At 36.5% G+C, this 13,107-nt stretch overlaps 4 protein-coding genes and 1 long non-coding RNA gene across 7 annotated transcripts; 2 read left to right on the top strand and 3 right to left on the bottom strand.

The window, feature by feature from the left end:
- Positions 1-373: 373 nt before the first annotated feature.
- On the top strand, positions 374-4,449 carry LOC26529127 (inositol polyphosphate-5-phosphatase A). 3 transcript variants are annotated; one of them, XM_023180362.2, is made up of 9 exons: positions 374-550; positions 715-945; positions 1,020-1,199; positions 1,265-1,437; positions 1,507-1,594; positions 1,654-1,809; positions 1,872-2,111; positions 2,373-2,409; positions 3,979-4,449. In XM_023180362.2, the coding sequence occupies exons 1-9, from the start codon at positions 473-475 to the stop codon at positions 4,266-4,268; spliced, it is 1,473 nt and encodes a 490-aa protein (XP_023036130.1). In that variant the 5' UTR covers positions 374-472; the 3' UTR covers positions 4,269-4,449. The 3 variants fall into 3 exon arrangements, with proteins under 3 accessions (XP_023036130.1, XP_023036128.1, XP_023036131.1); XM_023180360.2 differs by lacking the exon at positions 3,979-4,449 and having other exon boundaries at positions 2,373-3,669; XM_023180363.2 differs by lacking the exon at positions 2,373-2,409 and having other exon boundaries at positions 375-550.
- Positions 4,438-5,612, bottom strand: LOC6650846 (transmembrane emp24 domain-containing protein bai). The gene is made up of 5 exons (XM_002073861.4): positions 5,359-5,612; positions 5,171-5,291; positions 5,038-5,108; positions 4,850-4,976; positions 4,438-4,775 (listed from the first exon to the last, which is right to left on the bottom strand). The coding sequence occupies exons 1-5, from the start codon at positions 5,536-5,538 to the stop codon at positions 4,654-4,656; spliced, it is 621 nt and encodes a 206-aa protein (XP_002073897.1). The 5' UTR covers positions 5,539-5,612; the 3' UTR covers positions 4,438-4,653.
- A 378-nt stretch (positions 5,613-5,990) lies between these two features.
- On the top strand, positions 5,991-11,997 carry LOC6650844 (YTH domain-containing family protein). The gene is made up of 10 exons (XM_002073859.4): positions 5,991-6,123; positions 6,189-6,234; positions 6,571-6,592; positions 6,746-6,841; positions 6,950-7,060; positions 9,262-9,380; positions 9,457-9,606; positions 9,674-10,353; positions 10,417-11,383; positions 11,460-11,997. The coding sequence occupies exons 2-10, from the start codon at positions 6,217-6,219 to the stop codon at positions 11,496-11,498; spliced, it is 2,202 nt and encodes a 733-aa protein (XP_002073895.2). The 5' UTR covers positions 5,991-6,123; positions 6,189-6,216; the 3' UTR covers positions 11,499-11,997.
- On the bottom strand, positions 6,511-8,275 carry LOC6650845 (purine nucleoside phosphorylase). The gene is made up of 2 exons (XM_002073860.4): positions 7,363-8,275; positions 6,511-7,307 (listed from the first exon to the last, which is right to left on the bottom strand). The coding sequence occupies exons 1-2, from the start codon at positions 8,191-8,193 to the stop codon at positions 7,269-7,271; spliced, it is 870 nt and encodes a 289-aa protein (XP_002073896.1). The 5' UTR covers positions 8,194-8,275; the 3' UTR covers positions 6,511-7,268.
- On the bottom strand, positions 11,748-13,079 carry LOC124460683. The gene is made up of 2 exons (XR_006954708.1): positions 13,015-13,079; positions 11,748-11,903 (listed from the first exon to the last, which is right to left on the bottom strand). It is a non-coding gene; the product is annotated as an uncharacterized LOC124460683 (long non-coding RNA).
- Positions 13,080-13,107: the final 28 nt, after the last annotated feature.

Genomic DNA, 13,107 nt, shown 5'->3' with positions numbered 1-13,107 from the left:
GGTGTTAATCTTAAGAAAGATGACGAATTTTGTAAATTCTTGGTCATTAATATGGTAAAATATGATTAATTTTTTCATATTTTTCTTATCTTTTGTAATTGCTTATAAGTTAAGCTAACTTGCTTTGAATAAATATATTCTCATATTCAGGAAGGACATGCAAGTTAAGACCATAATAGAGCATTAGTACATTGAACTGTCATGTGAGTTCTCCATGTCGCTTTGCATCGAAAGGACATTTTGATCAATCCTAAAATAGAAATAAAGTGCAATTAAAAATTTTAAATTTTCATATCACATTTCCGCCCAATCCGCAAATTATCGATAATGGGTCATCGAAAGCACCGCTGTCAAGCGATAACTGTAAACATGCGCATATACATATTTGCTATGCTCGCTGGTTAAAGAAGAAAATAATAAATTGCATACATACCCATACCCGAGGATTGGTGAAACCAAGGAGCAGCAACAAATGGAAGCAGAAGAAAACGTCCCAACGGACACTGAACTTTTATTAGTTACGGCTAATGTGGGTAGCTTATTTGAAGATGTAAGTTAAAAGTGATAATGTTACTTATGTACAAGTACGTATGTATATGCAAATGTATCTACATACATGCTTATGTGCATATGTGTGTATTGTATGTTTGGCTGCATAAATGGATATCAAATTTTAACTAAGCATACAACTTTTCGATTCCTAATACTTAATAGCCAGAAAGACTTCTAACAATATGGCTGGAAGAATTTTTTGCCAAAATATCTCAAGTCCATCCAAAATTCATAGCCTTGCATCTGCAAGAAGTGGGCGGAAAAACCTACGAGAAATCAATGGAATGTGTGCAGGAATTTATAAGGCGTCTTTGCGATGCCAATGTTATGACAGATTACATTCATGTTCGCATCTATATGGACGAAGACTTTCAGTCACCGGAGCATTTTACCGTGAGTAAATATGAGTATATATAGGCCATTTAATTTAATATTCAGTAAATTTAATGTACTGTATTTTCTTGTAGGCATTGGGTAATGTTTATTTCGCTCACCGCGATATAGAAAATATAAGAATTTGGAATTTTCTAACCCACGGCTGGGAGGACAAATTAAATCAAACTAATGATAAACATATCTATTCTGGCAACATTGAAACTATTCCAACCAAGGAGAAATCCAAATTTCCCCAGCATTTTTTTCCGGAAGTAAGTATATTCGTTGGCAACTCAAAACCTTACCTAACTTCGCTCATAATATACCCGATTTCAAGTGTAAATGGTCTCGAAAAGGATTTATGCGAACACGATGGGAAATCAATAACACCGTCTTTGATTTGGTGAATATTCATTTATTTCACGATGCTTCCAATTTGGCGGCTTGTGAAGATTTCCCTTCTGTGTACTGTAAAACAAGGAGAAGAGCTTTAGTCCACACAATTGAGCGGTAATTTATAATGCTGCTTTAAACTCGACTAGGAGTCCTAAGTAACAATCTACTATGTATTTCATATAGTTTCCATTTGGATGATAAAAATGGAACAGTCCCATTTTTTCTATTTGGCGATTTTAATTTTCGTTGTGACACTGAAGGGGTTGTAAAGGTAAGTTTCATTTGTCTATAGGTACATAAATTATTAATAAATTTTGATTATTTGCACAGGAGTTAACTCAAAACTTAACCGCACATCGCGTCCAAAGTATGAAGAGTGATAGTAATAAAATTCATTATCGTAATACCATTGGCAATAATGTACTTACTGTTGGTAAAAAAGAATTTAGTCATGCCGATCATCAGTTAAAGTTTAAGGAAGATTGGGTAAATTCACCTTTTAAATACGTAAAAATGTAACAATGATTGCATTACAATTTCCATTGTAGTTGAAAAATTTCGATAGAGAATTGGAGCCACTTAAAGAGATTCTAGTCGAGTATCCAATAAGCTTTGTTCCGTCTTATCCATTTGAAGAAGATCCCGAAATGCCTACCGATTATATGTCTACACGCTGTCCAGCGTGGTGCGATCGTATTCTAATGAGTCCACAGGTCTCGGAAATTATACAAAATGACGATTGGGATTATAACATGATTGGAGAATCCATATGCATGGGCGATCATAAGGTAAGAGCCACAATCTATTCATCATCGACTGAAAAAGGTAGTGTAACAATAAAATGAGAAATCTGTAAGAATTTGGCGAATTTTCGTGTAGATATTTCGAATGCTCTTACACAGGAGTAAGAGAAGGTTTATGGATGTCCTTTATTGGCAATTTAGAAAAGAAAATAGCAGCACTAATTACTAAATGTTGCCAAAATTTTTTGCTCCTGCTTTTCTAATACATTTATATTATCTCTTTTCCTTCTTTTTCCTGTCATGTAGCCTATTTACTTAACTGTCCGTCTAAAACCAAACAAAGGTACTTATAGATCTTGTGATTGCAACTATACATATTCATGTGCAAATAACAACAACAATTCAGCATCAGCTGTACCCATAGCTAAGTGTAAATATTGTCCCTATTCCAATACAATTTATAAGGATGTCGTGAACGAATGCAAAATTTTGGCAAACACTGCACAAAAATCTAGTGTAAAGATAAAACATAATCCATTAAAAATTAGACACGATGAAGATGCCCAAGGAGGCCACTCATCAAGACATCCGGCTGTTAGTATTAATGTAATTGACTCAGACAATATCTGTGTGTGTATGTGCGCGCATCTATCTAGCACCAATCCTCTTAACGACGATTCTAACGGAGAAACAATCAAGACTGAGCCAATAGAAGGAACCATATGTCCGCTGTGTTGCAATATGATAAAACAGCAGCCGGTCACTCATCGCTATAGATTACTATCTAAGCGAGTAGTGCTTTCAGAAGACATAATTGTGAATCGAATTGATACACAGCATCTTAGTACATACTATGAGCATGCGCATGACGATCCATACACACCAGATTCTGATTCCCATTCGCCGTATCCAGAGGTACCCAGTACATCTACAACAACCTCGAGTAACAGTCGCAGTCCATTTGAACATCGATTGCCTCGTGATGATTCAGGGATCGATGAGTGCCATGAAAAGTACACTCCTACCAAATCGGAAATCGTATTGACGAACAATCCAGCCTCAGAAAAGCAATCTCGGGGAGCTGTTACTCCCGGACAACTGAAGTCACGCTTGGAAGACTTGCAACGATTATCCATACACAATAAAGACGAGAACGATCCGGTTATGGGGAAGGGTGATGCTGATCAAGTTGAAGCTATTTGCACACCAAACGCTGTTCCAACCCGTCCAAGACGCAACTCAAGCGTTTTTCCTATGTGTTGTAACATTCACTAATTGATGTTCTTTTGTTGTGTTATATATTTTTTTTATTTTGATACACGTATATATCTATCCTCATTTATTTCTCTTCTTTTTTATGTTGTATTAGTTTAAGAGAAGTTCAGTCAGTCAGTAGCAACTCATTTCTATACTTTTACTGATTTATTTATTTTAATGTACAAACCTGAAGGAATCTTGATAACGATATAACGATTAAGTATCATTAAGAATCTACGTAAACGTCGAGAACTATATAATTTATACATTATATATGATTGCACTAGCATTAATTAACATATGCCAGTTATTCCAAAATGAAGAAATTATTTTGTTTTTAAATCTATATACCTATTCCTCTCATTTGCATACCAACTCTGCATACCTTCTTTTTAAATATTTATTTTTATTCTGTATTTTTATTATACGTATAATATTTTTTATACACACGTCTTCACTCTCTATCTCTATCTATTGTATATGATTGAAATAAAATTTTTTTTGTTTATCAATTGTTTTTTTTTTCTTTTTACTGATTTATATAATTTCTTCAGCTTCTTTTTTTAATACAACATTTCGCTCTAATTTAACGATGTAGTGTGTGTGTGTTATCTGAATTGTGTGTTTGAAACTGGACTTTCTTTTATTGTTGTAGGCCCTGGGAATCCGAAATCCTGCTGCATTATACCCGAACCGTTGAAGGTTCTTGTGGATCAAACCCTGGTGGATGAGTGCCTTTGGATGGAGCAGTCAAATGTCGATGAAGCTACAAAATCGCCACATCTTATTCCCAAGTCGCACTATGTTTTGGTAAAACCGGTTATAGATAACTCTACCCAAAATATTAGGGAAGGCGAAATTGATTCGGCGAAAGATGAAAATCCCGACTGCAAAGGCGGTCTTGAAACTGACAATGCAGTGCTGCTTAAAGAGACGACCGTTTAGACGGAGTCCTCAAAAACCAAAAAAATGCCGGTCGTCCAACCAAATTATAGATTTAGTTTATGTACCTTCTTGCCCCGCCCCCCAATCCATTATCCTTTGTTGTAAAATAGGTGTTGTGTGTTAATTGCGTTTAATATACATACATAAATATACAAACGTGCGTACGTACTTAAAGATGAAATTACCGCCCGCTTTATTGTGAATTTTTGCAACAAATTACATCGATATTCGAAAGTATTTGAACAGTTCAGATCAAATCTCGACGTAAAATGAACATACAATTATATATTGGAATTTATTTGTTAAAGCATCCACTAAAAGACGAATTATAAGCCAGGAATTTAGAACTTGCTTTCCACACACATAACAAATCATTCCTATGAAACTATTCGATGAGTTTTTTGGCCTTAAAGTACCTACGAAGATAAAGGACTTGCCAGGTGGCCAAACCAAGTAAGCAGCACATACTGAAAATGCTGAAGAACAGGACACGGCTGTTCGTTTTTTCTGTAGAGAGCAGAGCAGATGTGTTCATTTAATTTATATTCACGTATGCAGGTCATTTATTCATCATTTCATACCATTGGTATCCCGCATCTCTTCTTCTCGTTTGCGCATCATCACAAAATCTCTCACAATGGAGTCTGAAAGATCCTCCAAGCGTTTGAGATCAACTTCGAGTGGTTTGAGTTTGGAGGCTTCGCCAATCTAATGAATAAATTGCTCTTAAGAATTTATCAAATCACTATAATCTATAATGTTGACTTACGCCTTCGTAGTTCTTAGTTTCCACTCCTTTTTTGGTAGTGAGAGCGACTTGTTGCGCGATGCCTCGTTGATCTGTTTAAACAAATGGTTATTAATTCTACCTAACATGCACATGCCAGAACATTTTTACATACGTGGAGGCACTTTTGAAATGAAGCAAATTTCATACGAGTCATATACTTCAGACATAAAGCTGAATTTTGCCTTAGTTATGTGCTCCTTCTGGGACAGAATGTGTCCTTTAGTATCGCGAACCTATTATGAGGAGTAGCATTCAGTAATTTCAATCCAAACTTAAAAGTAAAAGGCCAGCTCTACTTACAATAAAGTCGATGACTTGGCCGGGCACATCGGAGACCTCGTATTCACCCATAACCATTTGATTAGCCTGTATGTCTTCTTTGAGGCACTTTTGTGTGTTTGGCGTCAAATGGAACATGACACTCTGGCCCGGCCAAATGCAGCCAAAAATTGCAAGAGTAGCGAGTATTGCCTTCATCATTTCGTCTTAAATACAGTACAAATAATGTTGGCAATTACAGATGAGGTGGCTTTCTGCTTCATCGATATATAACCAATTTTGGAGCGACTTATCGAAAGACATATAAAATACCAAAAAGACACCAGAAACGAAAAGAAAAATACCAGAAAGACACAAAAAAATATCAGATAAATTTAAGAAACAAATAATTTAAATGTTTCAAACGTTTATTAAAAGAAAATAAAACTGTAGAAATTACTAATATTGTCACCAGTTTAGTACGATTCGAGTCCGCTTTGTTGATTCAACAGAACAAAGAATGATAATTTTCCAATTTGACGTAGGAGGTATTCGAATCTATTATACTCTATGCAAGGGTATAAATAGTGTGTTGGTCGAAATACTGGCCGAAAACCACTAAAACCAACCAACGTTTACCAACACCAGATGCGTTAAATATTGCATTTATGTATGTGTATGTGTATGTGCGTGCGTTTGTGTGTGTATGGTTCTTTAAGTCAAAAATACCTACCAGACATTATTAAAACTTTTGTACAACAAATTATACCCGCCTTGTGTTTATTTATTGTTTGTTTTTTTAAAGAGGTAATTGTAATCAAATCGCCGGTTTGAATGTGTGCCAATTAAATTGGATAATATCTTATTTCCAGCCAGCAGAGTACGCTGAATTTGCAGCAAATGTCAGGCGTGGATCAGGTAATATTGCAATTGTGTATATGTATGTACATACCTACATACATTTCAATGTATGTACGTATGTATGTATGATAATTTCGATTCGAAGAGGCTTCACAGGAAGACTCTGAAAGCAGGCAATTATGTATGTATGCAACATCCATTCATTTACATCCGTACATTCATACTTATGTATGTATGAAGACAATGTAATGTATGTTTGCATGTATGTATTTTGTATGTACATACATCTTTTGTCAACGCTTGTGTAATTAAATATATACAAATACCTGTATATTATGTTTTGTTGTGATGCCACAGTGTCAGTGAATTAATCAATGCGGTTTTTTATTTCAGATGAAAATATCAGGAAATACAGGTACAGGTTCCAATCGGCCCACTGATTTGCCGCATTGATGTATCGGCAAACTGATTACAAACAAAAAAACACCATCAGTAGTGATTCTTTTACATTTCCACTTGTAATATATTGTTTGTGTTTAAAATTGTCTTCCAATTTCTTTCTAAACAGCTAAATCTGTTGAGGAGCGCAATATACCATGGAGCCAACAAGTTGATGAGGCATCTTATGAAAATCTGCCTTCTCCAAATAATGATGAAAGCTACGGTAGGATGAAGTTTTGTTGATGCTTTTGTTTAACTAGTGGAAAATAACTTTCAATAAATTTTCGGTTATTGTTTTCTTTTTTCTCTATTTTCTTGTTGTTGCATAAAGCTAATCAAAGCTCAATGCAACAATTCCAATATCCGCCATTCAATCTAAAGGAAAATCACAATTCGTCATGGAATAACATGAGCAAAGGACGCAAGCAAGCTTCGAACTATGGTACGTGCGTATTTTTACAATGGGTGTCGTCCTTATGTATTCTGCAAGATACATCGAGTTCGGCGCATAGTTTGCCCTTGGCCTGTCATTGATTAATTTTGCACCAAGGCTAGGATCTTTTTTTGTTCTAGGACTAACAATAGAAGAATCGGTTTATGCCATATTACCTTTATGATATAGACAGGAAACAAGTAATTATAATGGTTAATCATTGATTACGATTGGCAAAGTTACTGCACACCAAAATCTGTAGAAGAAAATAAGTTTAGACCAAGTTTTAATATAATTTTACATAAATTCACCTTGGCTTTAAGAATATCTTCGGACCAATCTTCCTTGCCAATACTTTGTATTGCATTAACTAGAACTTTTTGGAGTGTGTCAACTTGCTTCTTGTAAATATAAATGATCTCGTGAGTGGTTGCAATCGGTTGATTGGCACACCAGCATTCCTTATTGGTAACCAAACTGAGGGATCCATATAAAATGCCGGCCTCCTTTGCTAGTATTGCCTCTGGGCAAAGAGTCATGCTCAGCAGATCGGCTCCCCATTTACGATACATGTTGTTCTCAGCGACTGTTGAGTATCGCGGTCCCTCGAGTGTTAGAACCGTCCCCTGCGAATGTGTGGTCAGCTGGAGCTCTTTGGCTGCCGTCACTAAATGTTGACGCGTCCGGTCGCAGAAAGCAGGATACATTGGCACATGGCATACACCAAACGGACTGCCAACGGCTCCGTCATAAAATGTCTGGGCTCTTCTCGTCGTATTATCTATTATATCATGTGGCACAACAATGCTTCCCGGCTGAATGTTTTCACGCAATGAACTAACCGTGTGAGTGACTAGAAGGTGTGTGCATCCTAATTTGCGCATGGCCCAGATATTAGCTCTATAGTTCACATTAGAAGGCATTATATCATGTAGGCGACCATTGCGCGATAGGAGAGCACACTTGACACCTTCTATCTGACCTTCAATTAAAATATCGGACGGTTTTCCAAATGGGGTGCACACAGCGTATTCCATTCGATCCGTAAGCACAATTGGTGTATCGAGGCCAGCTTCGCCAATAATTCCTATTTTGATTGGCACGGGTTCATCCTCACTCTTGATTGATATTTCTCCTTCCATTGTTAAAACTGAATTTTGACCAAGTTTTCCGAAAAAAAATTTATAATTTTGACGTTTTTTTCTGTATATGTTTATATTAAGTCCACATAATATGATTGTATCTTCCATGTTTTCTCTTTATCATAAAAATGAATACTTTGAAGAATGTGAAACTTTAATTATACCCGTGCAAAAAGGGTATATTAATTTTGGTCACAAGTGTGCAACGCATAGAAGGAAGCATCTCCGACCACATAAAGTATATATATTCTTGATCAGCACGACGAGACGAGTTCAAATAGCCATGTCCGTCCGTCCGTCCGACCGTCCGTCCGTCTGTCCGACCGTCTGGATCAACGCAAACTCCTCCTAGACCGTTAGAGCTACAGAGTTGAAATTTTGCATATAGGCTTGTATATACTGCAGGGGTTGTATATCTCGGATTCAGCCGGATCGGACCACTATATCATATAGCTCCCATACAAACGGCAAAGTCACGAACAGTGACTTTTCTCAATAACTTCGTTATTTTCTGAGCTGTTGTCGTAACATTTAATATTGATGAGTTTATTACACATATAAACGACTATGCCAAATTTGATCAAGATCGGGTGACGATATCATATAGCTCCCATAGGAACGATCGGTCGAAAACAGTGACTTTTGTCAATAACTTCGTTATTTTTAACGTGATTGCTTTCAAATTAAACATTTATTAGCTTAATATATCTGTTAATGACTATGCCGAATTTGATAAAGATCGGGTAATTATATCATATAGCTCCCATAGGAGCGATCGGTGGAAAACAGTGACTTTGAGCAATATCTTAGTTATTTCCTATGGTAGATTGTAGGCCGTTCTTTCGCAAACATTAGCCTTTTAAAAAAAAGGTTTTTCCACTTTGATGGCTATAGGTAAGGAAAGAGTTACCAAAAAAGTTGCAAGTTAGCCCCGGCCCTCTGTTTTTTTTTTTTAACTCGTGAGGGTTTTGATGGTTGTTTGCCTTAAATCAGCTTAATTTAAGTTTATAAAAAACTACGAATTACTTTTTTAAGACTTATATTGTGAATTTCATCGATCGATTTCAGATGCAAATAAAAAACATGGAAATCCTGGTGCCTACAGCAATGCCAAACGTGATGAGTACCAACTAAATGCGTGGAGTTCTCGAAGATTGGTTGAAAAAAGTGCTACAACCACAAATAGGGTATGAAGACTTTCGTTTCTTGTTTTTAGACTGTCCAAATTTCTAGTAATTTGTTGACTTTTACTATATCATGCAGTCAAATCGAAATGACGATAGCCACTCGTCTACCAAAATGGAACACAATACAAATGATGTGGATGAAACAAAAATGCAAGCAGTCTCGTCAGCACCCAAAAAGACAACATGGGCTTCAATTGCATCCCAGCCAGCTAAGTTAGCTTCGAGGGTGAGAATTTTAAATTACCTAAGCTAATGAATTAACTTAATTAATGCAATTTTCTATATGTATCTAGACAACATCGACCGCATCTAGCCATAAAAAGAAAGGACCAGGAATGCCACCACCACCGATGGTGCCTGGCAAGCACAATTTAGACGTTAATGTATGGGATTCGCCAAATAATAATCCCCCGCCAGTGCCGTCTCCGCCCTCTCCGATCGATTTGGCCAGTTCAGATGTCCATTCGGATTTCTCTATAGGAGCGCAGAGCAGTGGCGAACCACCATTGGGCGCACGTACCGATAAGGATAAGGTGCACAATAAACCGCAAGAATACTTCCCTAAAGATGACAACAAGGGCTTGATCAATAACAGCAACTTTGGCAGAGCAAAGACATCGCCGAACGGTCATGCGCGTAAAAATTGGGGTCCACAGAACCCGGTACATCACAATACAGCAATACGGCAACCGAATCCAATTGGAGCTGCGGGTTTGCCCAATCGGCGACCCGATAGCGCCATGCCTCAAGCTCGCTATAACGATCGCAGGCCCAATTACCCCAATGTCCGTAATGATTTTGAGAATGGCCCCAAATATGAACATCGCGATGAGAATAATTCACGCAGCGTAACAGAAACCGCGCCGAAAGTGGAAGAGTTGACTGTGGATCCGCAACTTCTGCTGGAAGAACTTAAAGATAAGAACAATTACAATCCCACAGAAATGGATTTGGAAAAAGCCACAGCTGCACGGTAAGAAGCAGAAATTTATTTATCTATTAGGGTTACAAAGAAATATGTTTAATTTACTTGCAGATTTTTTGTAATCAAATCGTATTCGGAAGATGATATTCATCGGAGTATAAAATATGAGATTTGGTGTTCAACTGATCATGGTAATAAACGATTGGACGATGCTTTTAAGGATCGCCACAAAGAGGGCGGTAATATACTGCTCTTCTTCTCGGTAAATGGGTCGGGCCACTTTTGCGGCATGGCACAAATGATGACTGCAGTAGATTATAATTCCACATCCAGCGTTTGGTCGCAAGACAAGTGGAAAGGCAAATTTAAAGTGAAATGGATATATGTCAAAGATGTGCCTAATGGAAAACTCCGCCATATTCGACTTGAAAACAATGACAATAAGTCGGTCACAAATTCGAGAGACACACAAGAAGTGCCTAATGCAAAGGGCATAGAAGTGTTGCAAATACTGCACTCCTATAAGCATTCTACGTCCATTTTTGACGATTTTTCGCATTACGAGAAGAAACAAGAGGAGGAAGTTTCCTCAAAGCGACCACCAATCCATATGCAACCCGAAGGCATTAACTCTTCCCAAGCGCCTATGAATCGCAGTTTTAACCGCCAAAACGACGATAGAGAAAGGGAGCGTGAACCACGAGACAATCGTGGAAATAGTAGTGGCATCGGACAAAAACATTTTGCTGGTGGCGGTGGCGGGGGAAGCGGTTTTCGCAATAGGAACAACGCCGGGAGCGGAGGTTTTCACAGCAATTACAGCGAATATCGTCGGGGTTTTGATGGTCAGCGAAATATAAGCAACGATTACCAGACAAAAGACAGAGAAAACGCAGAATATGATAGGGAGAATGAGTTTGGAACACGTCATGGCCCCAATAATCGAAGGGACGATCATCTGCATAACCACACAAACAAGACAAGAATTAACAATCGCGAACGCGATTTCAGTACTGATCAAATCAAAAGTGATGTACGCTTCCGGACTGGACTATGCACATCTAGGGATTTGCCAAAAGTAAGTCAAGTAGAAATACAATAACATTAAACACAATAATCCAATTCTATTCCATTTTTGTGTTTTGTTATTCCAGAATAACGAAAAGGATAGAATGCGAAGCAATGACTATTAATAAAGCGACTGAGCTGCAAATAGAATTAATCAATTGAATGACGTTAACTGGACAACTCTAAAAAACCTTTAGACTGCTTTTAAATGGCATGCTAAGGGTGTTAAATTCAAGTTTTAGATTTTTAAAAAAATACAAATTGTGTGTACAAGCAGTAAGAACGATTAATCCGAAACATAGAATTAAGCTGAAAATTAAACCAACAAGTGGTAATTAGAATTAAGTATTAAAATACGATAACATTTTTACGTAATTATTTATTACTATATTTATATATATATAAATCGATTGACGCTTTCATTGAACAGTTCATAAAACAAAAACAAAAACCACAACACAAAATTAATGGATCGATTTATCCACCATGTATAATCAAGGGGTTTGCTTCAGTCATTCCTTGTAGCTGCACTGTAACAATTTATAAAAGTTATTTGAATTCATATAAAGTATAAACGACTTATATGTATGTATAATATCATTAAAGTAACCATTTCATCATATACTCATTGATTATGTCTCTAATGCCTAAAGTCCCCCTTTAATAATACACACATAAACGTTAATTCAAAATGCCGAAACAGAAATCACAAATAAAATTTGTTTCCAAGCAAATAAAAGTAATAAGAAAGGTACGTGAAAAATAAATACCAATTCTTCTACCTAAATCTAGTAGTAACCGCCAGTCTTTCCAGACTCCAAAAGAGTTCTCATCACTTATATATATATATGTACGCATACATTTTATGAACTGTTTTCTCTACAGTTTCAAATTGTGTTTTGATTATTCTATTAATGGGATTATGTGGATAATTTAGTAATGATTCAACTTAATTACTGTGTAAAGGTCAAAAAATTTATGTAATTCCTGTGTGACTTTTCTCGGTTGACACAAATGATTAAGCAGACTATGACAACAAAAAGTTTGCCCCGGTTGGTATATATATCTGTATGTATGTATATTCAGCGTAAAATCCCCAAGTTATGGATAAGACTTTACATCAGAGTTATAATTTCTTTATATTGTATGTGAACAGATTGGTTTTGTTATATCCAAAGTATTGAGCTCGACTGAGCTCAACTTGTCTCTGTGAATATAAATGAACTGCTGATGTTGTTTCAGAATATATAAACATAGCCAATTTTAAATTGCAAGAACAATTCGTTAGTTCATTTTTGTTATATATTTTTTATGTTTACTTTGAGAAATGCCAAGACCATTTTCGGATCCAATTGAACAATGATGGAAGATCTGTACATATGTATTGGTTCACTACGCCTATACACACGTATATATACATACATATATCGCGAATTGATAATTTTTTTTACTAATTATAAATGCTGGGGAATACATTCATTCCCCCATATGTATAGTGATCTGTGTGTGTGCGTGTATGTGAATGATTTTTTAACAAAATAACAACAAAATCCTCACATTGGAGAGCAGCTTCAGAGCTATGAATGTATAAGTACGTTTGTATGTATGAATCATCACAGCATTCGCGTTACTACTACTAACCTGACTAACGATTAGTTCATTCCGGTCTGTCTCGGTGTTGAGGTGACGTTTATTATATTTCTCCGCGACAAATCCCCACTCGATTTCTAATTC

This window comes from Drosophila willistoni, chromosome 3R, assembly GCF_018902025.1.
Source record: "Drosophila willistoni isolate 14030-0811.24 chromosome 3R, UCI_dwil_1.1, whole genome shotgun sequence".
Taxonomy (NCBI): domain Eukaryota; kingdom Metazoa; phylum Arthropoda; class Insecta; order Diptera; family Drosophilidae; genus Drosophila; species Drosophila willistoni.
Note: the sequence above shows the minus strand (reverse complement) of the source record. Positions and strands in the feature narration are given on the sequence as shown.